The sequence below is a fragment of the Pogonomyrmex barbatus genome, unplaced genomic scaffold, assembly GCF_055798465.1.
Source record: "Pogonomyrmex barbatus isolate J1 unplaced genomic scaffold, ASM5579846v1 scaffold2, whole genome shotgun sequence".
Classification (NCBI taxonomy): domain Eukaryota; kingdom Metazoa; phylum Arthropoda; class Insecta; order Hymenoptera; family Formicidae; genus Pogonomyrmex; species Pogonomyrmex barbatus.
In genome coordinates this window covers 21,766,591-21,793,396 of record NW_028297116.1, presented here as the reverse complement: position 1 = coordinate 21,793,396, position 26,806 = coordinate 21,766,591, and the positions used below count along the sequence as shown (strand labels likewise).

Here is a 26,806-nt window from a genome sequence, read left to right as displayed (position 1 = left end):
TACTCATATATTATATTATATACGAAAGAGATACGTCTAGTCACTCACACACGGTTTCGTGAACGTACGTTTCAATCTTTTTGTAATAGGGACATCCTTCCGAGGAGAAAATACTTCCCCATGGAAGGAGGTTTCTCCATTACGTTTTCTCTTACAGAGCGGAGATATCTCTATACGTTACGGGGGAAATTGTGTCTTTCCGTTTTCTCGTACGTTTCCACAAGAAGTGCCTTCATAAAAGGATTACGCAATGGTGAACTTGAACTTCCAAAGGGGGCTAAATCCCCTTGCAAAAGGGATAGATACCCTTTCACCTTAACGTCCTACACGAGGGATATTCCCTCGCGCGCGAGTCACTTGAATCATCTCTCTGATACACGAACATATGTTTTGCGCGGGGATATTTTCTCTTCTGGCAGGGGTATCTCTTCGTGAAAAATAACCACTTCGTGACACGACCGACACGCGCGCATTTATTCACTCTACGAGTCGCGTAATAATCGCCGTAGTTACAAATTCTGCCCAGCGGTTCTCCACGCGCATCTGCAATAATGGAGACCCCGGCATAAGTTCCCGTCTCGGGCGTTGACGGAGTCTCAAGATTCTGCTTTTGGACCGATTTCAGGAAACGACAGCTACGTTTTTGGAATTACTCGCGACGCTCCGCACATTCCTCGATTATACAGGCCGCCCAATTCAGCCTGGGATCCCGACAACAAGCTGTGGCACCGCTTCAGCGCCGGCGACGCCGACAACACGTCGCTCTATCAGGCGTTGCGACGTCTTCCGGAGTCACGCTCATTAAAGTTCGATCCGTTCGATAGTTGAACTGGTTAAGTCCTACGGCAGGAGCCTGCAAAAATCCACACTCCGCTCAAAAATCCATTTCTCGATCGGCGTGAAAACGAAAAAGACACCCGGATCGGAAAAACATGGCGAAATTGCAAGTCTAGTAAATTTAACGATGAAATAATTTTGCGCATAAGGAGGAAACGATATTTGAAATATTTCGATTCGGAGGCTTGGGAAAATTAATCTTCTAATAGCTAACTGATTCGATCAACGCGATAATCCCAAAGCTACAGGCTGGAGGCAATAATGTTTGATTGGCAGGTTAATCACGATTTTGTCAAACTTTGTTGGACTTGTTCATCGGGATAAACATTCTATCGCTTTAATGTTAACAGAATGGAATAATTTCTGATAAAGTAAAAACTGAATAAACGCGGAAAATGTTGTTGGGGAATTGGTCCGCAGTCCGCGATAGGAACGAATGACCGATGATATATAAATATGATATTGATCAAAAAGTGGTCATTTCAAATCACGGTCGATAACGCATAATGCATATTCGGGCTCGTAATATAATTCATTGTAACGTAAGTTCGCTCGTTCGCGCGATACTAGATTACTCGTAAATTGACATTTATGTTTCCTTTCGTCGTTAATGTCAATTCGTCAGTCTCGTTGCAATATTTAACTCTTGAATGCACCCGGTCGTGTTGATTACAAGATGAGATAAATTAAGACTGACGTGATATGCATATCAGAGCAAGTACACTTACGGTATTTTGTTTAGGCAAAAGCGAAAAACATTATTATACAAATATTTTTTATGTCTCATATTACGATATAAATGTACGTATATCGATATATGTCCGATTATAATATCTCATCGAGCGATATACATTTATTTCTACAATTTGTTAGTATTATTTATAATCAGTAAGTAGATAATATATTCCAATAAAAATATTTTTAAATTCAAAATTTTCTAAATATATTTTTTTATGTATAATTATGTATACATTATTACATATAAAAGTTTGATTAAAATCTGCATTCAAGGGTTAAGCGATACTATATATATATATATATATATATATATATATATATATATATATAAAAAAAACATTGTCCTAGGCATTTCTCACTGCCAAACAGGATAATACCTGACTTTATATATCTCTGCTCTTTCCGTTCTCAAAATAGTATATTCGTTCTCTCGAATGAAATAGACTCTCGCCTGCGCTATGCTTCACTATGCAACTATATAATTTAATGATTACAGAACGTACGTTGAAAACGTGCGCCTCGAAACAATCCAAGAATTATAATTATCCTGCCGTCTATAGCCTGCGTATCCTGGAAACCTAAAAGTCTACACCACCTATGTGAAACCTATATAAAGCGTTTTCTACTCGACATATAAATAATTATATATATATATAATTTTGTAGATAGTCGTACGCGTACATTTAATTCATGCTCATAATAAACGCGTCAGCTTTGAAGAATATCGGTCTTCGCTATTACGATTAAGTTGTGTCTGTCTCCGCTGAAACAAGCCGATCGCTTCGCGCTGCTCTCCGTCACGGCGAGGCTAATTCCATGGGGGTATCACGAGAGAGTTCGTTACGAGTTCGTTTATCCAAAAGTTAGGGTAGCAATAATGTGCACATAACACACATTTTCAATGTACACCATCGACGTCCAATCTAGAGGGTATTCGTAGTATGTTCGTTAAGTAGATACGTTAAACGATACGAACGGGCACGTCTTCGGCAGAGGAGACGACGATTTGGCGATTTCCGGAAGTGACGCTCCGTCTTACGGCGCGAATAATCCCTCGAGGGATCCATCTGTGTCCATCGTGAGATCGCCGCGTCACGGGAATCTGTATTTATCTATAAGTACATCGTAGATTAATCAGACGTGTACATATATATAGAGAAAAGCGACGTTAAAAAAATATGTGATAAGGCACGGCTTTGGCCATGCACGACTACGTTCGTTCAAGTACTTCCGTCGTTATTTGTGAAAAATCCGCCGTGCTACGAACCAAATTTATTAGAGCTCAATTCCTCGTATGTGATATATTTAATAATGTCCGTATATCTGTTCGATTGTTTCGGTAATCCTGGATTATCTGATATTGAAAAATATATATATTGGTCGATTCTCGGTTTATCAAGCGGCTATCGCGCAAGGGGAAAAAGTAATTATGTAATATCGGAAAAGCACACGAAATTACTTGAAAACTTTTATTAGGTGAGAAATATGAGAGATATTTTTTTCACAAATACCGCTGGAAGGAGCTGTTTTATAAATATTTCATATATTTTGTTATACTATTTCTATGCTCCTCGCATTATAATTCAAGCTAGGTATATATTGTAACATGTTATCTGACACTCTTCGTGACTTCTACCACTTTTTACACTTCTAAACAGGACTGCGAGGTAAGTAAGCGCGATCCTCCCGATCGGAATCTATCCATAAGACGGTCAATAAGCACAAACGTAATAAAAAAAATTTTCTTCCTAATTATCTGCTCGAAGTCGAGGACCTCGTTAAGAATATCTTTAAGAATATTTTTTGACTAGCTGATTGAACGTACAAAGGAAACAAACGTTAGCAACGTTGTTCACGTTAATCCCTTATCGTGCAGCCCCACTTTCCCATCGTGAAAGATTGCACTCACAAAACAGGCGTGTGTCAGTGATGTAAAAATAGATATTAAAGTATCCTACCTCTTTAAAGGGAAGAGAAATTTAATATTTTCATCGGCAATAACATTTACGAAAGATTCTATGGAGAGAATAGATTGTGAGACAAATAGTTTGCCATTTGGAATGATGCGATAAAATCTTGGAGAGAAATAGAAATTTTTATCGGATTGCGTATACACCTGATGACGCTGCGCCGTAAGGGGTTAATTCAGAATTATTATACGTATACATAACTGCGCGTACAAAAATAAGCCGCATATTTACGTATGACGTCAAGAGATTATCCAAAGTTTCGAGCTCTGCGCAGTCGTGTTTTTCATTATACATTTACCGAACTAGGTAGGAAACTTCAAATGACGGCCTTAAAATAAAGATTTATTTTTTTCACGACGATAAATGTCTGGCAACAGGTGAAACGAGGGTAGAGAAGCGAAACAATCTTTAAAAATGATTCGCCGAGCGACAGACGGAAATAAAACAGGAAATACGAAAGAGGAGGAAGAAAGAGAGAGAAAGAAAGAGAAAAAAAATAGGTATTTCTTCTACGACGTTAATCCTTATAAAAATATATATATCTGAACGTTTGTAAATATTTTTAAACACTTGTACAATGTGCTTATAAGTGGCATTCTTTGTTCGACAGATGGGTTACAAATAATAATAAATAAAAAATAATTATAAGCTACACTGTGAAACAAATATTCTCTTCGCGCGCGTCAAAATTTCTTCCTAAAGTAATTACAATTTTGCAAAAAAAATATATACGTGTGTGTGTGTATGTGTGTGTGTGTGTGTGTGTGTATATATATATATATGTATATTCTTCTTTTTCTCCGCAAAGGGAGTTTAAAAGTTTCTCGATTATTGCATCAGTGATCGTAAAAAAAAAATCACGAACTCGAAGCGGTTGATTCAACGAAACGATCAAGGTAAAAACCTCACAGCCACTTTGGGAGATGCAGGCGCATCTCTCGCCCGGAGATCGCGAAACGGCTTACTTCCGAAGGCATCTATCTCCCGACGATCCGTCAGGAATTAACCCCTTTCGCTGAAAGGCGAGCGAACGTCGCGGATGCCGTCACAATGACGATGCTCGAGCACGGATGCTGGGCGGCCGCCGACGCGTCGCGCTCCAGCGACGGACGAAGATACGACAGATCTTAGGTCCGCGGGAGCAGAAAATAAACGTGTTACGGGGGGCTCGCGGCGGTCCATTTTTGGGCTCCCCACCAGCGAAGACGCGACACGCGTCCTTCCGCCGCGCGCTTTTCGCCCGACGGCTTTTCCGTTCTCCGCTCAGATACTCGTCTCACGCTGCTCCGATCGCTCGGGATTGGTAAGTGCATCATCGTCGTCGTCGAAAACGCACTTTTCCCGCAGTGAAAACGCTTCGCTTCGCTTTTCTTCTCTTTCTCTGTCTCTCTCTTTTTCTCTCTCTTTCTCTGGCTACCACTTTCTGTCTTCTACGCTTTACCCTCCGAGACATGCGAGACAGAGCGATGGGGAACGAACTCTCGTCGGCGAGTGGAGAACGGAAGTGGCGACGAAGACGAAGATCATCACTTCGGATTTTACGACCGATAGTGCCGTTACTAACCAACAGCACTTGAACTTTTATGGAGCTTTAACTCCGGAATTTTAGCGATACGTCGGGATATCTGGCGGTTTCTGTAAGTAGCATTTTTTTTTTTTTTTTAGGATATAATCTTCTGTGCGAATATCAATCATCACAGTGAGAGCAGTGAAAGGTATCGCGGGAATGATCATGTTGATTGAAACACGAGTGTTATTAGAACGTGCCATGCGAAAATGCCATCCCGTAGAGGAGGAAGTGCTGAAAAAAAAAAAAAAAAAAATCGCAATAAGCGAGTCAGTGCCGATTGCTATTCAGTGCTCGAAATTAATCCGACTCTGTGTGATTCGTCCGCCATTTCCGAATATCTAACGCGTGTTTCTGATACACGGCAAATCTATCTGCTCTGGCTTACGAAATCTGTCCAATTTCATTTATATTCTTCTTATTATGGACGACGGACGACGTTTCTTACAGGAAGCGCTATATTCGTTTCACGAAGACCCGCAATGTCGGAGACTGGACAGCTTTGCGAGACTATCTAACCGCTGCCAAATAATAACAGCTCTGCTAACGCTTCAGGAATTTGCTTTCGGGCCTAACATAAAGCAATGCCGTAAGTAGCATTTGTAACTGTCAACCGCGTGCATGCGCTGATCCGATTATGTTATACATACACTTACTTTCCTGAATATAATGCCCCTCGAATACATACTCCTTTATGTAACATGATAAATTTATCGACTCGAAGGTCGATAAAAAATTACCCGCGGTGAACATCCGCGATGCGACAACGTAATCGTCGTAAATTGTCGCAACTTTCTCGATGATAGGAGTAATAACTATAATACGGTACGCGGGTGTCACTTTGACATCAGATGACAAATGTAATCAGCTGCGGTCCTCGGCAAGTTATTAATATCTCGGGATCACACGACACAACGTAAATAATAATATCTCGATCATTTCTACGGCAATTCGGATATCTTCTTTTTCTCTTTTTTTTTTCTTTCTTTCTTTTTTGAAAAATAAATCGCGAAGCAATTGGATACTTTCGTTCTTGGTCTCTCGAGAGAAACCATTTACGCGACACGCAGGATACTTAAGAGATAACTTTATACATATTGAAAATCAATATAACATATTATATTGTTGCATGCAACTATCGTCTTAACGGTATTTCTGCTTTAACGTTGTTTCACGCGTTATATTGCTTTGAATCTTCTCCGCGTGATTATAAATTCGATTATTTTGTATGATAAATATAATCATCTCTAATGTATTAAAAATTTGCATAGTGATACTCTCGTTTGCATATTGCAATATCGTTGTTCATGGCGTTAAATACATTTATTTACATTCTCGCGCGTTAATTTTCCCATATTGTCATCGGGGAGATGCATGAATTTTCCATATGTGAAACGCGCGTCTCTCGCGGCGAGAAAGACGACTCTCGGATTCGCGAGCGTAAAATTCGCGCGTTGGCGGCCGCGATCGCGAGCGAGAGCGACTTGCCGAAGTTTTGTAAAATGCTATTAATACGCGTCGGTTAGATCGAATGTCGGTCGACGGTGGCGGCCAAGTAAAGCCCGTTCTTCTGGGTTACACTCGTTACGTTTTGGCCTCTTCTTGCGCGGCAGGGCGCGGCGCGGCGCGGCGCGGCGTCAGAGCTTCGCCGCCGAGCGTTCCGCACATATTTATAGAATCGGGCTGTAGATGCTATTTCCGTAGACGCCCTGATGCGTGCTCCTCCTCGTGCTTACGCGTTGCGATCACCTACCGGAATTATGGCTTTGCAGAAGCCGTCGTACTCGATGGTTCGCGGGCCGCGCTCTTGCGCCCCGCGCATATTTTCGGAGGGGCTGCAAAATGCAGCCGTCATCTCCAATCACCAACGGAGAAATCATCCAAATGCGCCATCCTCTCGCGTCCAAAAAAACGCGATTCGGTCATTCGTAACGAGAGAGGTGGAATTTAACATGAACGTTATTTTCAGCAAACTCGGTAATTTCGTTGGTAACGCAGTTCGCAAAACAAAGCCGCCAGCATGGATGTCATCAAGAAGAAAATGCAAGCGATGAAGCTTGAGAAAGACAATGCTATGGACAAGGCCGATACCTGCGAAGCGCAGGCGAAAGATGCGAATTTGCGCGCGGACAAGGTCCTCGAGGAAGTCGCGGACCTCAGGAAAAAATTAACTCAGGTTGAGGCGGATCTGGAGGCTAACAAGCAAGCTCTCGAGCAGGCTAACAAGGATCTCGAGGATCGCGAAAAGTCTCTTACCAACGTAAGTTTTATGTACATAACTCCATTGTAACTTTAACGGGGTCATTAAAGATTTTCATCGTGTATAATTCTATTTTCTGTGTTCATTGTGTTCACGGAAAGAAAATAAATAGTTTTATTGAAATATTTATTAATTAAATAAAAATTGGCTCAGACTCAGATCTGAGAATAATTTTCTTGGACCATTAAAATAATATTATATAGGATGATTCAACTTAATTGAATAGAATATCCAAAATATTTGCGGTATCTACTATTCTTAAGTGCCCTAATTATTTTGACGATTCAACAAAATTATTTTGGTTGCATGAATCTGGCCAAATTTTTAAGTTCAACATAATCGTCCTGTGATATTATCGTTTCTGTGATATTATACCATACAACGTTATTGCTGTGTCATATTTTATGAACAATAAAGAGTCGTATATATAAATTTCTCGTCTATCCTTGTATATTTGACTTCTCCAGGCTGAATCCGAGGTCGCTGCCCTTAACCGAAAAGTACAGCTTATTGAGGAGGACCTCGAGCGCTCGGAGGAACGACTGAACACCGCGACCGCCAAGCTGACCGAGGCGTCGCAGGCCGCTGACGAGTCTAGCCGGTAATTGTACGACTTAATCGACCTGTCCGTCCCTGTGCCACATTACGAAATGTGATACGATTGCAGTATGTGCAAAGTATTGGAAAACCGGGCGCAGCAGGACGAGGAGAGGATGGACCAACTGACGAACCAGCTGAAGGAGGCTCGCCTGCTCGCGGAGGACGCCGACGGAAAATCTGATGAAGTGTCGCGCAAGCTGGCCTTCGTTGAGGACGAGCTCGAAGTCGCGGAGGATCGTGTGAAATCTGGCGAGGCGTAAGTGTTAGATCATTCTGGCGTAATGCCAAAATAAATGAAATAAACTCGGTCATATTTTTGTAACTTCGTTTCCCGTATTTCATAGCAAGATCATGGAGCTGGAAGAAGAGTTGAAAGTTGTTGGTAACAGCTTGAAATCATTGGAAGTCTCCGAAGAAAAGGTACGTTTGTGATTTTTTTTTTTTTTTTTTTTTAAGTAAATAGCAAAGTATTACATTTGTTTCGTTCGAGAGGATAAATTCTTTGGTACAATAACAATATGTTAATGTTAAATATTAATTAATGAAAATGTTAAAATATTTAAAATTCATTTGATTTTTATAACTCACCATAAATATTTTATTAAACTAAATCATCATATGTGTTTTCAGGCCAATCAACGAGTCGAAGAATTCAAGCGTCAATTGAAGACTTTGACGGTCAAACTAAAGGAAGCCGAAGCTCGCGCAGAATTTGCCGAAAAGACCGTCAAGAAGCTCCAGAAGGAGGTTGACAGGCTCGAAGGTGAGAATTTATATTTTTTTTACTCAAATATATATATATATAACTATTTTTTTCGTCACAAGCGGCGAATGAAAATAAAATCATCTTGCGTTTCAGATGAATTGGGCATCAACAAGGACAGATACAAGTCGCTGGCCGATGAAATGGACTCGACGTTCGCCGAATTGGCAGGATATTAGATTATTTTATCTCGCTATGTTTTGTGCCTAATAATCTTCTTGTCGGGAAACCAACATTCTGTATTTTTGCGAACCGTTACAGCTCAACATCAATGTCGTTTGACGGAGAGGAGAGGCATGGCTGAAAAATTAATGCCGTGAACATGATACACATGATACACTACACTCACGTCCTTTGTAATTAATATTGTTATAATGGAAATTATCGACGTGACTAGGTCGCGATCAATTCTATTCTGTTATATTATTGTACGAAAGATTAAGGGACAGTCAATAAACAGTAACAAACTCAATAAAGAGATGAAAGCGCATTTCTATTTCAATCAAGCGATATTTTTTCTACAGCCTCGTATAATGGTGTACAGGCAAAACATATCTCTATGTTCATAATATCTCTATGTCTTCATGCAAGAAGAAAAAAAACGAATAAAGGTTCTTTATAATCATTCGAAGATATAAATTTTGAATTTATAAGCAGGATATTAATTTCCTTTGTGTTAAGAAGAAAACTACTCAATTTTTTATTGTTTACAAATAAAGTAGATGGGGGCTTTACATCAGAATTATTTATCAGTTCTTAAATCGATTCTTGAGCTCTTTCTTAAACCTTCAGAATATTAAGAATATTAGAAGAAAAAAATGAAAATACTTCTGAAAGTGAAAATATATCGTATGTAAATTTTTAAAAGTAAATATGATTTGATTTTTAAATTGCAACCCCCCTCCCCCCTTCGAGGAAACTATTTCGCATCTTCATGGTACAAAAGAGGATTACATTTAAAAAATGATAAATGTGTCATTTCAGAATTTTAAATCATTTATTTAATTCATAAAATGCTCGCATCTCGATTTTCATTATAATCTCTTCATAGGAATACTAGTCGTATCGAGAACATTAAATCAATGTTCTCGATTTAACTACAGGTATTAAAAAGCATTTAAATCGTTTCTCTCGAGACATCTATTATCTTTTAATATATTTAATAAATGTACATAGAATGTATATCATCAAATAAGATATAAATCGAGCAGTTTTGTCTTGTACTATGCCTCCAAAGTCATCAATCATTTCTCATTTTGCACGCTATTCTGTCTATTATGTATATACATGTAAATAAGAGAAATGATTCTTGTGCACTTAAGAGCTTTATACAACATTCATCTACAAATTCTTACAAAACCACATTACAATAATCTTAGCGACTACGCATATGCAATTAAGCATACAAGCAAATATTACGCCATAATGATTAAATCAAGTATACTCTGATACATTTCACATAATATTATTATTATTAATGTACATCGCGTATCACTGTTCATATACTGTTCAAATACGATCATAAATGACCCGTACAACGTTAAATATAATTACATGATTTTCGGTTCGTAATAACGGATAAAACTGCAATCTTTATATTAAATAGAATTTTAAACTTTAAAAAGCTACATTTAATGTAAAATACAGCAGAATTTATATTTATAAAGAGATTGCATAATCACGTAACAATATATTAGACATATGTACAACATATCACACGCGTCAAAAACGCGTGTTATTTTCATTCATATTTACGAATCTTTCAGATTGATTATAAATCCTGAATATTCACGAGGATGCTTCGTGACGTATATTTCTTTAATCAGACAAGCTTGATCCGATGGACATTCGTAAAACTTGTTATTCGCAAAATTTTTTGTAACAAAAAATTTGTTTGCGATGTCTGAAAAGGGCATCTAAAAAATCTACCTCTAGTCTTATTATTTTATGTCTTCCAATGTAAAAAAATATCTTGTCATTTAATTACATGAATAAAACGCTATAACATGTCATAGAGAATATACATGTTGCAATCGACACGTTCGTCAAAATAAATTTAAAGAATCTTTATATCTTTTTAATACTTTAATCGTACGATAACGATTTAAAAATGATGTTAAAGAAAGGAGAGAATGAGTTCAATTATAATATATCGATCAAATTGATCACGAATGTGATTATAACATCTTTGTTTATATGTGTACTGAATTAAGTTATTAACAAGCGATGATAAAAACTTTGCATTCATTATCAATATTCAAATATATATGTGTATAAAACTTTGATTTATGAAACTAATCTCATAGTGATATAATATAAACGTTGTCATTACAAAATTTTCTGGCATATAAATCTATCTGAATGCGTGTGCCTCTTTAGATAGAAAAGATCATAAATCCTGTTAATATTTTTTCATTAAATAAGAAATCTTTTGCGATGATTAGATGATTTTTTACGAATTTTTTTATGTACGAAATCAGAAAACGAAGCATACATTATTGAAAAGAAAAACATGATTAAAGAATGTTGACACTCGAAGATATTCGATGCGACACCATTTTAAAAGACGTTCTTCCATTTATTCGTGTTTTGTTACGACAATGCATATGCAGAACGACATAACATTGAGTATTTCAATCGACAGGCATACGCAACATACATACGCACACGTGTACATAATTCGATCGACACAACGGCATACCTTTTAAAATACAACTGCGTAAACGCACGACATTTCGCGTGCTTTGTTAACATTCTTATAAATTGCGCACAAAAAAATAACTATACATAGTCTTAATTTAAGTATACACACATTTTGTATATGTGTGTACACACACACACACACACACACACATTTTGTTTATTTTTAACATTATCAAAATATGACATTTGATGCTTCAATTGCACGTAACATCATGACTGATATCATACAAGATTATATTTTGCTATCTAATATCTTGTACTATGTACATTTTCCAATGCTGAGAAAATTAGACAGTTTATTGGATTGTGAAGTGAAAGTCCAAAAGGAAAGTACTCAATGTGTACGACAATGCTACATGTAAGTATGCCAATCTTAATTAACAAATCATGCAGTGCAGTTAAAAGTAGCAATGAAGCAGTAAAAGTAAAACATGATTTACATCATGATATGCTCCATACATTCACTAATGATATTAACTTTTGATATAGAAATTTTTATCGAACAGATCACAATCGCGATCTTGAAAGATTTAATGATGCTCCGCCAATACATAATAATGTATTCCTCTTTTGTATATAATTTTATAATACAATCTCCTAATAGAAAATATTTTACGTTGAAATAAAATGAATTTTTTTAGAGAGAGAGATGCTTACATTTAATTTAATATATATCTTAGCATCACACGAGTTAACTCATATAACTCTTTCATTGCCTAAATATGTATATAAATACATGCTATCATTAGATTATTGTAAGCCTGATATTTCTGTTTAATGTATGTATGTATATATATATATATATATATATATATATATATATATATATATATAAGCATTAGTCTATAATGTAATCTGTACAAAAATATTAATAAATAAGTAAAAATTTATAATATATATATATACATGTGTGTGTGTGTGTGTGTGTGTGTGTGTGTGTGTGTGTGTGTGTGTGTGTGCGCGCGCGCGCGCGCGCATATATGTGCATAGCATGTATGTTTACATTTATATTTTGGATGAGGGAAAATGTATATCTGTATATATTACAAAGCAGATATGACGCTCGCATTTATATTTGTTACTAAATCAGTGCTGTGTGACACGTGTTGTTATAAAATCATTTTTGCCCACATAATATAATAAATGCATTATTAAGATGACTTTAAACACCCCAAAAGAATATTGCAAATACTCTAGAAAATAACAAAGCGCTAAATGTTTATGTATTTTTCCATACGTTTTATCTTTCATGTTGGAAAAATCTTTACATTTGGGGAGGGCTGAAAATAGTGATGTAAGTGAGTGCAACCTGTAGAAAACAATAGAAAACAAACCAAAGAAAACAATTATGACAAATAAGATATTTCTTGATACAAACTAATATTTAATTTATCTCTGTGAAATTAAATGAAGACCAAAGAAGAGAAAAAATATTTGTGAATATTTGTGAATTGAAAATAACTTATTATTCAAAATAAGTTATTTATAATATTTTTCCGTTTTTCTGACTTACACCACTATGATTCTCAGTCTTCCATATGTTGGATTCTTATGCATTGTACTTTTGTATTTATTATGTTGAATCTATCTATTATCTGTATATGCTGAATCTGATTATATATGTTGGACACTTTTAATAATGTATAATAAATAAATATAAGTAACTAATTTGTTACTTATATTAAATTTTAGATGTCAATAATAGAAACAATTAATGTTAAATATTAAATAATCTAAGTTTTATTTTTACATAAACTATTTAAACAAAGATTGAATTAATCTTTTCGGAAAAGAAATTTGAATGTTGAATAGAATCTATATTTTCAAAAAAGAAAAATCTATAAAAATAGAAAAGATGATTAGACTAATAAAATAAATAAAAACATAATCATAAAAGATAATAAAGATAGCAGAAAAGCAGAAAGGAAAGAGAAGCTTGTTGGTATATGTTCACAGCGAAAATTATCTATTGCAAGCAAAATCTATCAAACGCAGTATGAAGACAATTAGAGACAGATTCTGTTCGATTTTTGCCGTCTATCTGCTACAAATCAGAATATGTAAATATTTGAAAGGTTCTCTATCCGATTTCTACTATTAATTGGCGCTATATTACAGATTTGATATCTGCTATATTTCCTTGACAAACTTCGCCAGATTTTGCCAATACATTGTCGCAGCAATTGCTGATAATTATTTAAGAAATGTTTAAAAAAGAACTAAAAAAATATATTTTGCGTATTATATTTACTATCACGAGTCTTTAATCTGCACGAATTACTGCAAACATTCCTAATCTGCATAAGTTATTGCAATGATCTGCATAAGTTATTGCAATGATGATCAAACTGAAAAGCGTACTCGAAAATTCTTCTGGGGTTTTATGTATTACTTTCTTTATCATTAAAAAAAAAATGTAGTCTCTCTCACAAGATCACATAACTTATGTATCTTGCACAAGTACCTAGATAAGCTAATACGGCATGCCTTATACTACAGACGGTCACGATGCAGAAAAAAACTGCTGAAGGCGCTGCACAGTTCTGCGATCCAATGCGCACAAATCAAAGTCGAACGTCTTCTTCGTGATTTCGTATTGACCAGTCTCTGCGATTACTTGCACGACTCTTTGCAGCTCGTCATTGTCTTGCAATGTCATTATCTTGTGTTGCAGATCCTTCAGTTGTGATACGTAATCCTCGGAAAATACTGGTGGCTCGTTGATCTCGGCATCGGTACTGTTGGTAGAATCTGGAGCTACCTGTTCAGCATCAGTCTCATTGTCTTTGTCATTTAATCCCTGGTCAGCCACATTAACAACACGATCATCCTTTTCCTTTTTCAATTCTTTCTTTATCTCCTTGTCCGAATGATGGACTGGGTCAACGTCCATCACGACTGGAGATTGACTCGACGAAACTGGCTCTAACGGTGGAGAAGCCGATTCCTCCCTCTTTTCACGTTTCACCGAAATTTCATCGTCTTCTTTGCTTCGCTTTCTTTTCCGACTTTCCCTATCCTCACCTCTGCTCCCTTTGGATTTATCTTTTCTGCTACGATCATTTTTCTCTTTCTTCATCTCTACTGATATACCAGGGGAAAGTGGCTTTGCAGATTCTATTGGCAGGGTCATTACTGTATGCTCTGGTTCCTTTTTGATATTAAGTATAGGTTTGCTTTCAGACAATGAATCATCATCTACCGAAGGTGCTGAATCACTACTTTCCGGAACCTCGGTCAAAAGAGACGACAACGGATTCCCGACTAGTGAAGGTGTATTTTGTTTCTCGCTCCCATCCTTGCTTCTTTCGCGCTTTTCCTTTTTCTCTCTGTCTTTACTATCTCTTTTATCCTTCTTGTCTCTTTTCTTGTGTTTATGTTTTTGTCGGTCTTTGTCTACCTTACCGTCTTTCACTTTGTCAGATTTCTCACTCTTCTCTGACTTCTCTCTGATTGCTTTATCATCCTTCACCTTGTCACTTTCTTTCCCAGGTTTTGGAGATTTTCTGCCATCTTTTGACGATTTGTACTCTTGTGATTTCTCCTTGTCTGATTTCTCCGTTTTATCCGTTTTATCAGGTTTCTTCTCAATTATTTTTGTAGCATCTTTAACATTACCTTTCTCTACTTCTTTATACTTATCCTTTCTTTCTTTATCTCTATCATCTTTGTGTTTCTTCTTGTCCTTCTTCTTCTCAGATTTTGAATCTACATCACTCCTGGAATTATTTTTTATCCTTTCCTTCTCTTTACTATCTTTCTCTTTGTCCAGTACAATCTTTTTCGCTTCCTTTTCTTTTGGTTTCGGAGACAAAGGTCGTTTCGTCAATGAAGGAGGACTTAATGGCTTCTTTGTAGGGACAGGTGACGCTGGTCTCTTGCTTCCAGGACTCGAATGACTTTTACTTCCAGGACTAGGAGGTCTCTTAGATTTTTCTTTACTTTTGAGAGAATCTTTAGAACTATCTCTAACCTTCTTATCTTTCTTTTCATCTATCTTATCTTTTCGACTATCTTTATGAGGACTTTCTTTCGCTTTAATTGTTTTGTCTACTTTGTCAGATTTTTCAGTAACAATTACTGGTTTAGAAACTGAATTTTTATCAGACTGACTTGTCTTTTTGCTTTCTGGTGATATCTTCGCAGGTGCTGTTTTTATTGGAGGACCAAATAAATCATGAAATGAGTTTGAAGTTTTAGATTCAGTGATGCGATGCTTTTTGGTTTCGCTGCCATTCAGTTTTGGTTTGCCAACCATTGTGGATGTTTTTGTATCACTTTTCTCTAATGAACCATCTCTACTAGATACTGCGACCTAAAATTATGAAATATAATTAAAGACATGTAGCTTTTACTTTTACAGCGCAATAAACACAAATCTGCAAAGATTTAAATTATTAAATCTTAAATTAAATCTAATTATTAAAATTATACTTACAGCACCACCTTTCAATAGTTTTTTCCTAAAATCATCAGAAGGATTACGAATCACTTCAACGTGACGTATAACTTTATTAATAGTTGGGCCAGTCTTCTGTAGATGAAGATCATATGATATTTGAAACTTCTTGGGTTCATCTTTATTTTTTAGATAAATTTCAATCGGCATTATAAAACCCGCATAGCCAGATTCTTCTACCATAAATGGTGGTTCTTTCAATACTCTCTTAGGATTATTAAAAGTATTATGTAAAAGAAATACCACTGAAAAAAGATCAGCTTTATGTATATATTATCAAAAAAGGATAATCTTGTCACATTACATTAATTGACAATATAAATATTGTCAAAATATTGTAAAAAAATAAAATCTAAGAAAATTTATCAAGAATGCAGATAATAAATACAGTAATAAATATTTTCAAAGTAATAAAGAAAATCGAAGCAAGAGGGAAAGAATTACCTTTGTCAATGTAATGATGTATCCCAGCATCATTCACTCCTCGTACAAATACTTTCCAATCATGAGTGTATCCCTTGGAGGTGACACACTCGCGCAGCGTGGAAGAGTGTCCACACTCCAACGTGATTCGTATCGCCATCCTCTCTCTCTGAAAGACCTCGATCTTTGTTTCGCAAAGAAAGAACTAAGGGACAGCCGTGTTCCAGGCGGAGTTCCAAGGAACGCTGAGTTTCATGACATTTTCGTCCTCGGAGAAGACGAGATGGGATTACTGGCCGTTGTCGTCGTCGTCGTTGTCGTCGTCGAACGATCGCCGGGAAAATTTCCGGGATCAACCGAGCGTACCGTCTAGAATCCGCGCGCGCGACCGAGAAGCATCGCGGGTCCAGTCCGGGCTACGTGCGTACTGTAATGACAACTCTTGTTTTCCGCTCATCAATGCACGCGGAACGCGGGCGCGTATTCGCTTCTGCACGCGCCTGTTTCTTGTATGAAAATGTTCACCGCCGCGATGGAGAACCGACGCGTGTCCGGCTCACTGTGAGTAAACCGCCAGACGAATTTCGTTCCGATTTGTCGTTCTCTCACGTCACGCCGAGTGCCGATTATCAACAGGTAAACCTTATACCAACGAGGCTCGTCGGCATCGTAGGCGATCCTCGTCCTCCCGTGTGATCCCGCATAAACCTCGTGCCCCGCTCTCCCTTCGCCGTATATTCGAGAAAAAAAAAAGACCGAAGCCGCCATCTATCGGCAACACTCTCACTCGTGGAAAGGCTTGTACGTATGAATGTTGCGCGATTCAATCAGATCGTCGGGGCAGGAAAAGACAAGCAATCAGATGTTGGATAAAGTAGACTTTTGATAGTAACTAGGAATAAAAGTCTTCCATTGGATGTCGAGTGGAGATTTTGATCGTTAAAAGGAGACTTGTTCTTTTAATCTCTGGGCTGCGTTCAAAAAAAAATAACACTCGAATGCACCTATATTTTATATTTTTGTTTAACTATCGATGAACAACAAGGATAAAATAATTCGATAATGTTTCTGATCGCATTGGTTAAGTGGTCGAATTATTTAAACGCAATTGGTCAATTCTCTTTTCATCCGAGATCTCGGATCGATTTCTAGCATCGTGAACACAAGGCATGAGGGCTAGTTTAGGGTTGATTTCGATCCACAATAGATATTTAATCTTTAAACCGTAAGAAATCTCGATCCACAATAGATATTTAATCTTTAAACCGTAAGAAATTGATTTATCATAAGCGATTATTTTTTTCATATTCGATTATGATTGGTCAATTTCTTACTTCTTGAAGCTTAAATCACCTATTGTGGACCGACACTTATGGAGGCTGTAAGTCGAATATGAAAAGAATAATCGACTATGATTGGTCAATTTCTTACGGCTTAAAGATTAAATACTTATTGTGGACCGACACTAATCTGTCACTTATGCCGTAACTGTAAAAAATTGACGAATCATAGTCAATTATTCTTCTATAATTCGATTATGATTGGTTAATTTTCCCCTAACCCTAAGTCGATATCTCTTTGTCAAAAAATTTATATAAATTTATAATTATTATTAATAAAAAATATTAATGAGTATATATATATATATATATATATATATATAATTAATAATTAATGTAATATAAGCGGATCCGGAGATAATTGAAGAATAATGATCTTACTGATCTGTACTGAGGATAACAAAGGGAGGATGACGTTTATTTAGTATTGTTATTATGACGGATTTTAAATTAATAGTTCTTTTTATAACAGAAAATAAAATAAATTTTTAGGAATACAAAAATAATAGCACAATTCAAAGTTATTCTAATAACTTGTTTTCAGTGTTTTATTTTAAATAATTTAATTTTCATGACATGAATTTCGGGAAATATAAAAGAACTGCAAAAGTTTTAAAAAATATTTAAACTGAAAGAAAAAATAACATTGTTTTTTCGCAGAAGTCTCCACTCTTTACTATTTCACTTTTTTTTGCATGTTATGACTATTACATAGATAGCGTCAACAAAAGCATCAACAATTAAAGTCTTACACGGCCTTTTTATAAATGGAATCTAACATAAAATTAATTCTTAATATATTTAATTAAATTTTGAGTGGAATATAAAAATTTGCAAACATGAATAAATATCGTCGAAAGTATTTAGTATAATTTATTCTATTATAATCGAAACGATATATCTACAATAATAATAATAATAATAATAATAATAATAATAATAATAATAGTTTCACGATAATTACGAACGATTACTTTTAAACTAATAATCTAATCCAAATACATATCTTTACATTGGACACTTTCAAATTCAATATGAATTTAATTATAATTTTGTAATATGTACATATAGCGATAACTAATTTATTATAACAATCATTTATTGTAACACACATAAGATATGTAAGATGTCTATACATCTAACTTTAATAAGTCGTAACTAGTCTATTAAACAAACAAGCAAATGCACGATAATAGATTATTCAGAAGGAATCATTTACAACTTAACGATTAGTTAGATATTTATTTGCAATATTGAATATTTCGTTTGACACACGTTTATAGATATCGCGGTCTTCAAAACTGTTTACATGCCGTGGCTGTGATATGCGCAGCGCGCGCCGTGTTTACAAACGCTTCACGTGTTATCATTCTTTATCCGGCGTTCGTACGGCGAACAGGCAGCGGCGCGTGTCGCTTCGCGTTTCCTCATATTCTTTTATTGTTAATTGATACCAAACGTTGCCGTACATATGAATAATAATAAATAAATATATAATAATAAATAATCAACGATTAGCTATTCATAAACATATTCAAAACGATATTTTTTTAATAAGTACATATCGCGCGATTTATTTAAAATTTATGACTTTTTGTAAATGATAACCCCAACGATGGGTACGGCCTTGACGTGGCGGAGGGGCTGAGTATTCCGAGGGGTTTCGTTCTACCCCAAAGAACGAAGAAGCCAACAATACCCATTGCATCATTATTAATAATATTCAATAATATTACAAATAATATCTAACTTATACGAAACTACATCTTTTAGTAACCGAAAATAATAATTAAATAACGTGTGTATATATATATATTTCATTAGAGAGTATTGTTTCGCGATATGCTTGTGAATCGACGACTATTGCGTGTGTTATTAATATATTATTAATTAATATTACCGTTGGATGATATTAATGTTATTAATAATATATATTAATAATATACGCAATTGTCGTCGATTTTTAATCAACATTCCACTGCTGATTTAAATGAGTGAATGAACTGCCAGATTAACGAGCATATCGATACTCTTTAATGAAATATATATATATACATACACGTTATTTAATGTTCGGTTACTAAAAGATGTAGTTTCGCATAAGTTAGATATTATTTTATAAGTTAGATAATATTGTGAAATATTTCGTCGTAGTCATTGACGGGGCAGACGTGAGAAATGTTTACGCAACGCGTAGCGCGCTTCATTGTGTACGTACGAGTTGTGTTTATATGTCAATGTTGACATGCTACCATTCATTCACCGGCGTTCGTACGGGCGAGTCGCGGTGGGCGTCGCTCCGCATTTCTTCGCATTTTTTCAACTAAACGTTGTTATATCATACGAAATAAAATATCTTGTGTAATAATAAATGCTTATTAACTGATATGATTCACGATTCGTAAGCGTACCAAAATGAGAACTCTATAACAAAATTTTATATATATATATATATATATATTTCGCGACTTATTCCTTTGAAATTCATAACTTTTTGTAAATAATATCCCTCTAATGGGTACGGCCTTGACGTGGCAGAGGGGCTCAGTATTCCGAGGGGGGGTTATTTAAGCAGTAGTATTAATCGGCGAAATAGTTTGCCGATTAACTTGTGCCGCTTGAGTATGTACCCCAAAGACGAAGAAGCTAACCAGTACCCGTTGCACTATTATTAGTAACATTAATATTAACATTAAGTAATATTACTGTTATTAATAATATACTAAACACAGCATAGCCAGCGAGTTGTGAAATGGCTCTTATGTGGCAAACTTAATTAATGCGTTTGACGCATTAATCGTTCTTAACCGACATTCCGCCGCCGATTGAATTGTGAATGAACGAACTGCAGCCAGTTCGTCGCGTCGCGCGTTTGCTTCGGGAGTGCCGTACGAGTGATCGGACTTTTCCTCGCCCTGCGAGGGCTCGTTTGAAAAATATCGTAGTTCGAGTCGGTCGAGTCGCACTGTCAAGGTGTGCAGGGATCTCATTGAGGCTACGTCTTCGCGCCACGTGCGCCGCGGCACTGGTGATGCCGGCTGTGAATGTTACACGCACTCGCTACCGCTCGATGTGTTGTGTTTCGCACAGTTGCAACTTGCATTAAACGGCTGATTGAGAACACGCTCTGTCTTCGACAAGTGGTTCGGTCCCAATCGGTAAGATTTCTATCGGCTGACTCGTTTTCGTTTCGCTTAATCTCTTGATTTTTTATTTTCGACACAGCATTGCCACGAGTCGTGAAAGGGCTCCTATGTGGCACGTGCGATTATTTAATCGCCAACGATCTTTATTTTCCCTTTCTTAATACCTTAATACCTTTCCCTTCCTAAACAAATCGCGTTTAATCTGACTCGATCAGAGCTTAGTTCGGGCGGTTATTGCGTGTGCCGAGAGGCTAGATCCCAGTTGTCCGATTGTCTAGATTGTTAGGCATCGGCGGTGGGTACCTTCTCTCTCGTCACATCTACCAGCCTTCTCGATAGCCCGGGTGACTTTTTTGATATCACGTGTATGGTATCCGCCCTGGTGATTCGACCTGAACCGTTGGCTATGCGATGGTTGAGTCAATTTTAGACGTGATTTCTAAGAAACAAGAGACGTCGGATTTAAGTCAGTCTATTCGTCCTCTTCCGCTTCGATCCTAGCCTTTGCTTGAAGAGTTACCGTATGTTCCGAAAAGTTCACCGACTCGGATGCTGACTGGACCGACGGAATTTGATATTTTCACGGGCAGCTAAACGCGGAGTGCCGTCAAGTATCGCGCGAAAGACTTTTATTGAAAGTTAGTCCGCGCGCGATTATAATAATTCGCGAGTGTTTTTCGCGAGTGTCCTGTGTTGCGAGGAGACGACTTAATATCCTGAGAAAAGGAAGAGGCCTAGGAGAGGCATCGGGCACCGGCGGAGCAACCTTGCGGTAAGTATATATTTCTTATCAATATTAAATTAATTGTTTTCTCATTTATTTGGATCATTAAATTTAAATAATTTAAAATTTATAATTCCGAAAAGAAAAGCAAAAAATGTCAAGTTTTATACGAATTTATTTCTATAAAGATCTTTTTCGAAAAATTATATATTTATTTTAATAAATATATAATAGAAAAGTAAATAGATTTGAGACTATACGCATAGGAATTATTTTTTTTAAATATCTATTGTTTCGAGCGCTGCTGCAATTTGCATCTGTTTGTCTGTTATAGAATCATCGTAGCTACGTTGCAGATTAACTCCGCTGTTGCGCATCGGGTCGGTGAGTGACAAATTTTTTACATTGGGGTGACAAATCTGTGAAGCTTATATTAAACTATTTTTATGTATTTATTATTAAAGTATTGCGGTTGGATATGTTTTCACAGATTTGTTGCTCTAAAATGGATAGATTTAAATAGTTTGGGGTTGTATATTTAATCCTGGTATTACACTATTTATTGATTTACTGCAATGCACTTGTACAAATACAAAGAGCTCAGGAAATAGAATTCTTTGTATCAATGTTTGATTATTTTATATTGTTTTTCGTATTTTATTTGCGAGATGTATAAATTGCTCAAAAATTATCAAATAATCTCCCAAGAAAGTATAAGTGATATAATTTAATTGTTTTAAGAAATTAAATACTTATGTAGTACATATCAAGTGATATAGTGAGGATAATTTAAAAATAACAGTTTAATTAATTTATTTATTAAGTACTTTTTGGAAATATATTAATATATGGATTTTATTAAATTTATTAAATTTTTGGAATAAATATTTAACAATATTTGGAATAATATTTAATAATGGAAACAGCACAAAAGAAATTCAGTTAAATTAGTAGCTTCAAAAGCATTAAATTTTCATTTTAAATACTTTTATGATACATATTTTTCAATATAAATGTAAAAATAAAATGATGTTTTATATATAAAGTATGACTCTCTCAGTTGAATTACTATGCCTTAAAAATCATAGTAACTCTCGAGGCCCGATCGTCAGTGTCTGAATCGGTTGGGCATTGTGTCTATGACTATCCTAGACTAAGCACACTAGACCAACAGCCCAGTCGGGGCAGGGATTAACTGGAGGTCACGGTCCTCCGATCTATCCTGAGCTCACATTCTAGGCGTACGAGACCTTCGGGAAATCTCTATACTGCGTCTATACTGCAAGCTGCCCAAAGGAGACTTAAAGTAGTCTGAGAGTAGGCATGTACTCTCGCCTTTCGAAGGAAACGTGCCCTTGCAGAGAAGGTTTGTCAGGTGTCCTGGCTTTACGAAGTCCAGTGCGCCGGGCTGGCGTTTGTTGTTTGGATCCGTGAGTCCTAGCGGCCTGGAAACCGCGTCGTGCTGGTGCCTATTGACATTTGGGCATGTGTCGTGAGGGTTGAAATGAAAAGAGAGTCATATTTTATATATATGTATAATAAGAATATAAATGAATATATTGTGTATTTTTTATTTATCTATCTTTCTTCTTTCTTTGTTTTATTACTAGGATTAAATATTTAAATCGGTACATAAAAGAGATGTATATATATGTATATATATATATATATATATATATATATATATACATGTATGTGTGTGTATGAAATTCAGTAATTTTTTAATGTAATTATAAAATGTAAGTAAATATTCAGCAAACATATTAACATAATATATAACAAACGTGCCGATTTGATCCTAATTATGTTTAACCTACCCATCTATATAATTAATAATTTGACTTTACATAAGTTAAAGCAAAATTTAATATGACATAAGATTCAATAAATGTTTTGTCTCGCGAAATCTAACTTGATAATTATAAATTATTAATTTATTTTTATTTAAAATACATTATTTTGTATTAAAAACTTTGAAAGTTTATTTTAATTTAAATTCTAATTTAATGCAAGTTAATATATTTTTTCATTTACATTATGTATTAAATTTATTATTACTTATATTATTAGATTTGATGAATTATGTAGATGCAATATCTAACATTTAGAATTTATATCATAACAATTTACGTAATATTGACATGTTGATTATGCGAGAATTTATTATCTCGCTCGAATCTTACGTTATTCATTTTAAATTTTGTGTCGTTCTCACCTGATTCAAGCACTGAGAAAAAGATTTCTTTAGATTTAACAATTTAGATTTCTATTTGTTTGAATTTATTTAACTTAAACAACATAATTTTATATTAAACTTTAGTTTGTTGAATTAAGAATTTTTGTTGTTTCATTAGAATATACTATATTGTTTAATAGAAAAAAACATCATTATTTAAAGGAAGGATATATATATATATATAAATCTATCTATTATATTCTGTTCTTTAAATATATTTTCGTTTATTGTATTAATTTCTTTAATTGTAAATAATATATTAAAAATGTATAACTTTGTATTGTATTGTTTGGTACCAAAATTGTTAATTAGATATATAATTAATAAATATTAAAATAAATTAAAACATGCGTGCAAAAAAAGAGGACCCCCAATCAAAATTGATGGGAGTGGTGGGAAGGGCCTTCACAAATTCAGATTTAATTCGATAAATATTCCGACTGAACAATAACAATTTTTGTTACTGAATGATACAAATTGTGTTATTGTATTATGTTATGATGTATTATATTATTGTTTGTTGATGTTTCTTTCTTTCGTATTAAATTTTTGTATTTTTATTATATTTTTATTGAATATTATTGAATTATATTTTATATTGTAATAATTTTGTATTGTATAAAAAATAATAAATATAAGAAAATTTTAAGTATGCATATAAAGAAAAGAGGACCGCCAAGAAGTGAAATTGATGGGGGTGGTGGAGGGTCTCATAAATCAATAAAAAACGCAAAAGAAATTATAACATAAAAGTTTGCTATAACCGATGATATTTGTTAGAATTGTGATAGATAATCAATACGACATTTTTGATTTTGTGAGACAAGGACAGAGAGAAAGATTGATCGTTCCTCTTTATTTAACTAACTGTCACTCCTGCATAGCACGGAATAAAACTATAAAATACTATATACTACTACTAAAATACTATATACTATATACTATAAAATCATGGATATAGCACGAATGAGAACTACGCAATGTCGTGGACATTATCTACAGGACGTTAATTATGTAGTTCAATGTCCACGATTTTTATGGACATAGAGGCGCTTCAAAATAAAGTTACAGCTAAATCGTGGGCATGTCCACTCTCAGGCTTCTCTCTGGTTCTAATAGCGCACTCTCTGAACTCAGCCCTAAACTCTTTGCATTTATCTGTCCTACTTTTCTTTCCAAATGGGGAAGAATTTTAATTAAAAAAAAGATGTCCAGAATTTTATAATTCTTGTTCAGTACAAGAATTTATGTTGTCCGAAAAAAAAGATGTTATTGTTATTGTTTGTTGTCCGCGATTAAATTTTTATTGCGCTTGAACTGTTTATTTTGCTTACACTTTCTAGTACTTTCTGTATGTTTCTTCAAAATTTTTTCCCTATTGTAAATTCGTGAAAAGTGAAAATGTTCAATGATCAATTTAATGCACATTCTTTACTTTTTATATTAGAAAAAAAGATATATTATTGATATTCTAAAACGAGATGGATGTTGGCATTGAAAACAGAGAAGAAGGACGATGAACTTAAGTACAGAAAGTACAAGTAAAATGAGATTGGTAATGGTTAATAAGAGGAACGTAGTTTAAAGGGAAACAGCTGATTAAGAGATAAGAGAAACAGACATAATAGACAATCTGCATTTGGAGAAGAAAGAAAAATTCGACTCAATTCTAATTTTATATTTAATTGTACGTGTTAATTCATATAATTTTATAGGTTATAAAAACAAAGGTAAATAAGATGAATAGTTAAACGATATATCATGTCTATTATAATTCAAGATTATTATTAACTACTTAATTATTATTAACTACTTATTAACTATTTACAATTAATATGTACAAAAATATTGTAATTATAGGCACAAGTCACCAGAAATGTTGTCGGCGATTGTGAAAGAACATCAAAGCAAACAAGCGGCGAGGAAAGAACGGCAAGGTAAAATATTTATTAATTGATTCCATATTCTATAAGATAATTATTATTATTAATATGTTTGAATGGGCTTTAATAGAGCAAAAGCGAAAAGATGCCGTCCAAGCTGCTAGCAACTTGACACAAGCCCTAGTTGATCACTTGAATGTTGGGTAAATTTTTGTGATTTAATATAATTTATACATACAATATTTATAAATGAGAATAAGATATTGTAAATGTAATAAGAATAAGATATCATTAATATTGTTACAGTGTAGCTCAAGCTTATTTAAATCAGAAAAAGCTGGATGCAGAAGCGAAACAACTGCAACATAGTGCGACCAATTTTGCCAAACAAACACAATTATGGTTAAATTTGGTAGAATCTTTCTCAAGCTCTTTAAAAGAAATTGGAGATGCAGAAAATTGGGCACGTAGTATAGAAGGAGATATGAGGACAATAGCCACTGCTTTGGAATATTCATATAAAGGTAAATGTTTAATAAAATATGCATAACTATACTTTCATATGTGCAATAAAATATGTGCAATATTATTTTCAGCTACGCAAGAGAATCAGAATGTTGGTAATGTTTAAAGACGTTAAGATGTGAAATGTTTCCTTTTGTGAGCATAAACTAGTTATATTTATGAATAATATAAAGATTTCTTTTAATAATCTTATGAAAGAATTTATATGTTAAAATATAAATAAATTTGATATAATTGATGTAATTTAAGTTCAAGGAGGAAATAATATTTGTATATAATTTTTCAATAATTAAACTTGTAATTAATTTTTAGTAATTGAGAATGGTTTTTGTATCAAATATCTTTTCCTATTTTCCTTCTTTTTCCTTTAATAGAATGTTCCTCCTATTATAACAAATATCATGTGATTAGTTATTACTATAGAATTAAAAAATTATTTAACTATCCTGCCAAAAGATATTATTAAAAATCAATAATCTTTCTCGTGGCTAATCGTGATTAAAATTTAAACAATTAGCCTATAAAATACTATTAATTTTAATAGACAAAAAATAAAATTTTTTACTTTAAAATTCTCGACTGTGATTGGTCGATTGCTTACTCAATCTCACTACTTATTTCTCCTATGTATT

At 34.7% G+C, this 26,806-nt stretch overlaps 4 protein-coding genes across 11 annotated transcripts in view; 3 read left to right on the top strand and 1 right to left on the bottom strand.

Annotated features, from left to right (window-relative positions):
• Positions 1–4,197, top strand: part of Elk (Eag-like K[+] channel) — a 32,651-nt gene extending 28,454 nt beyond the window's left edge. For all 5 annotated transcript variants that reach the window (XM_089077129.1, XM_089077130.1, XM_089077128.1 and 2 more), the window contains exon 16: positions 626–4,197. In XM_089077129.1, coding sequence (XP_088933255.1) covers positions 626–828 — 203 coding nt within the window. In that variant the 3' untranslated portion in view covers positions 829–4,197. The remainder of the gene's footprint in view (positions 1–625) is intronic.
• Positions 4,198–4,396: 199 nt separating this feature from the next.
• Tm2 (tropomyosin 2) lies at positions 4,397–9,207 on the top strand. 3 transcript variants are annotated; one of them, XM_011643672.3, is made up of 7 exons: positions 4,397–4,848; positions 7,082–7,372; positions 7,840–7,973; positions 8,040–8,228; positions 8,317–8,392; positions 8,603–8,735; positions 8,832–9,207. In XM_011643672.3, exons 2-7 carry the CDS (start codon positions 7,133–7,135, stop codon positions 8,912–8,914), a joined length of 855 nt encoding a protein of 284 aa, XP_011641974.1. In that variant the 5' UTR covers positions 4,397–4,848; positions 7,082–7,132; the 3' UTR covers positions 8,915–9,207. The 3 variants fall into 3 exon arrangements, with proteins under 3 accessions (XP_011641974.1, XP_088933263.1, XP_088933262.1); XM_089077137.1 differs by lacking the exon at positions 4,397–4,848 and adding an exon at positions 4,954–5,182; XM_089077136.1 differs by lacking the exon at positions 4,397–4,848 and adding an exon at positions 5,267–5,701.
• A 653-nt stretch (positions 9,208–9,860) lies between these two features.
• Positions 9,861–17,061, bottom strand: ear (ENL/AF9-related super elongation complex transcription factor). The gene is made up of 3 exons (XM_011643676.3): positions 16,342–17,061; positions 15,877–16,142; positions 9,861–15,753 (listed from the first exon to the last, which is right to left on the bottom strand). Exons 1-3 carry the CDS (start codon positions 16,478–16,480, stop codon positions 13,942–13,944), a joined length of 2,217 nt encoding a protein of 738 aa, XP_011641978.2. The 5' UTR covers positions 16,481–17,061; the 3' UTR covers positions 9,861–13,941.
• Positions 17,062–24,933: 7,872 nt separating this feature from the next.
• On the top strand, positions 24,934–26,489 carry Blos1 (biogenesis of lysosome-related organelles complex 1 subunit 1). 2 transcript variants are annotated; one of them, XM_011643678.3, is made up of 5 exons: positions 24,934–25,496; positions 25,627–25,703; positions 25,780–25,852; positions 25,956–26,173; positions 26,246–26,489. In XM_011643678.3, the coding sequence occupies exons 2-5, from the start codon at positions 25,643–25,645 to the stop codon at positions 26,278–26,280; spliced, it is 387 nt and encodes a 128-aa protein (XP_011641980.2). In that variant the 5' UTR covers positions 24,934–25,496; positions 25,627–25,642; the 3' UTR covers positions 26,281–26,489. The 2 variants fall into 2 exon arrangements, with proteins under 2 accessions (XP_011641980.2, XP_011641979.2); XM_011643677.3 differs by having other exon boundaries at positions 24,939–25,453.
• The last annotated feature ends 317 nt before the right edge of the window (positions 26,490–26,806 follow it).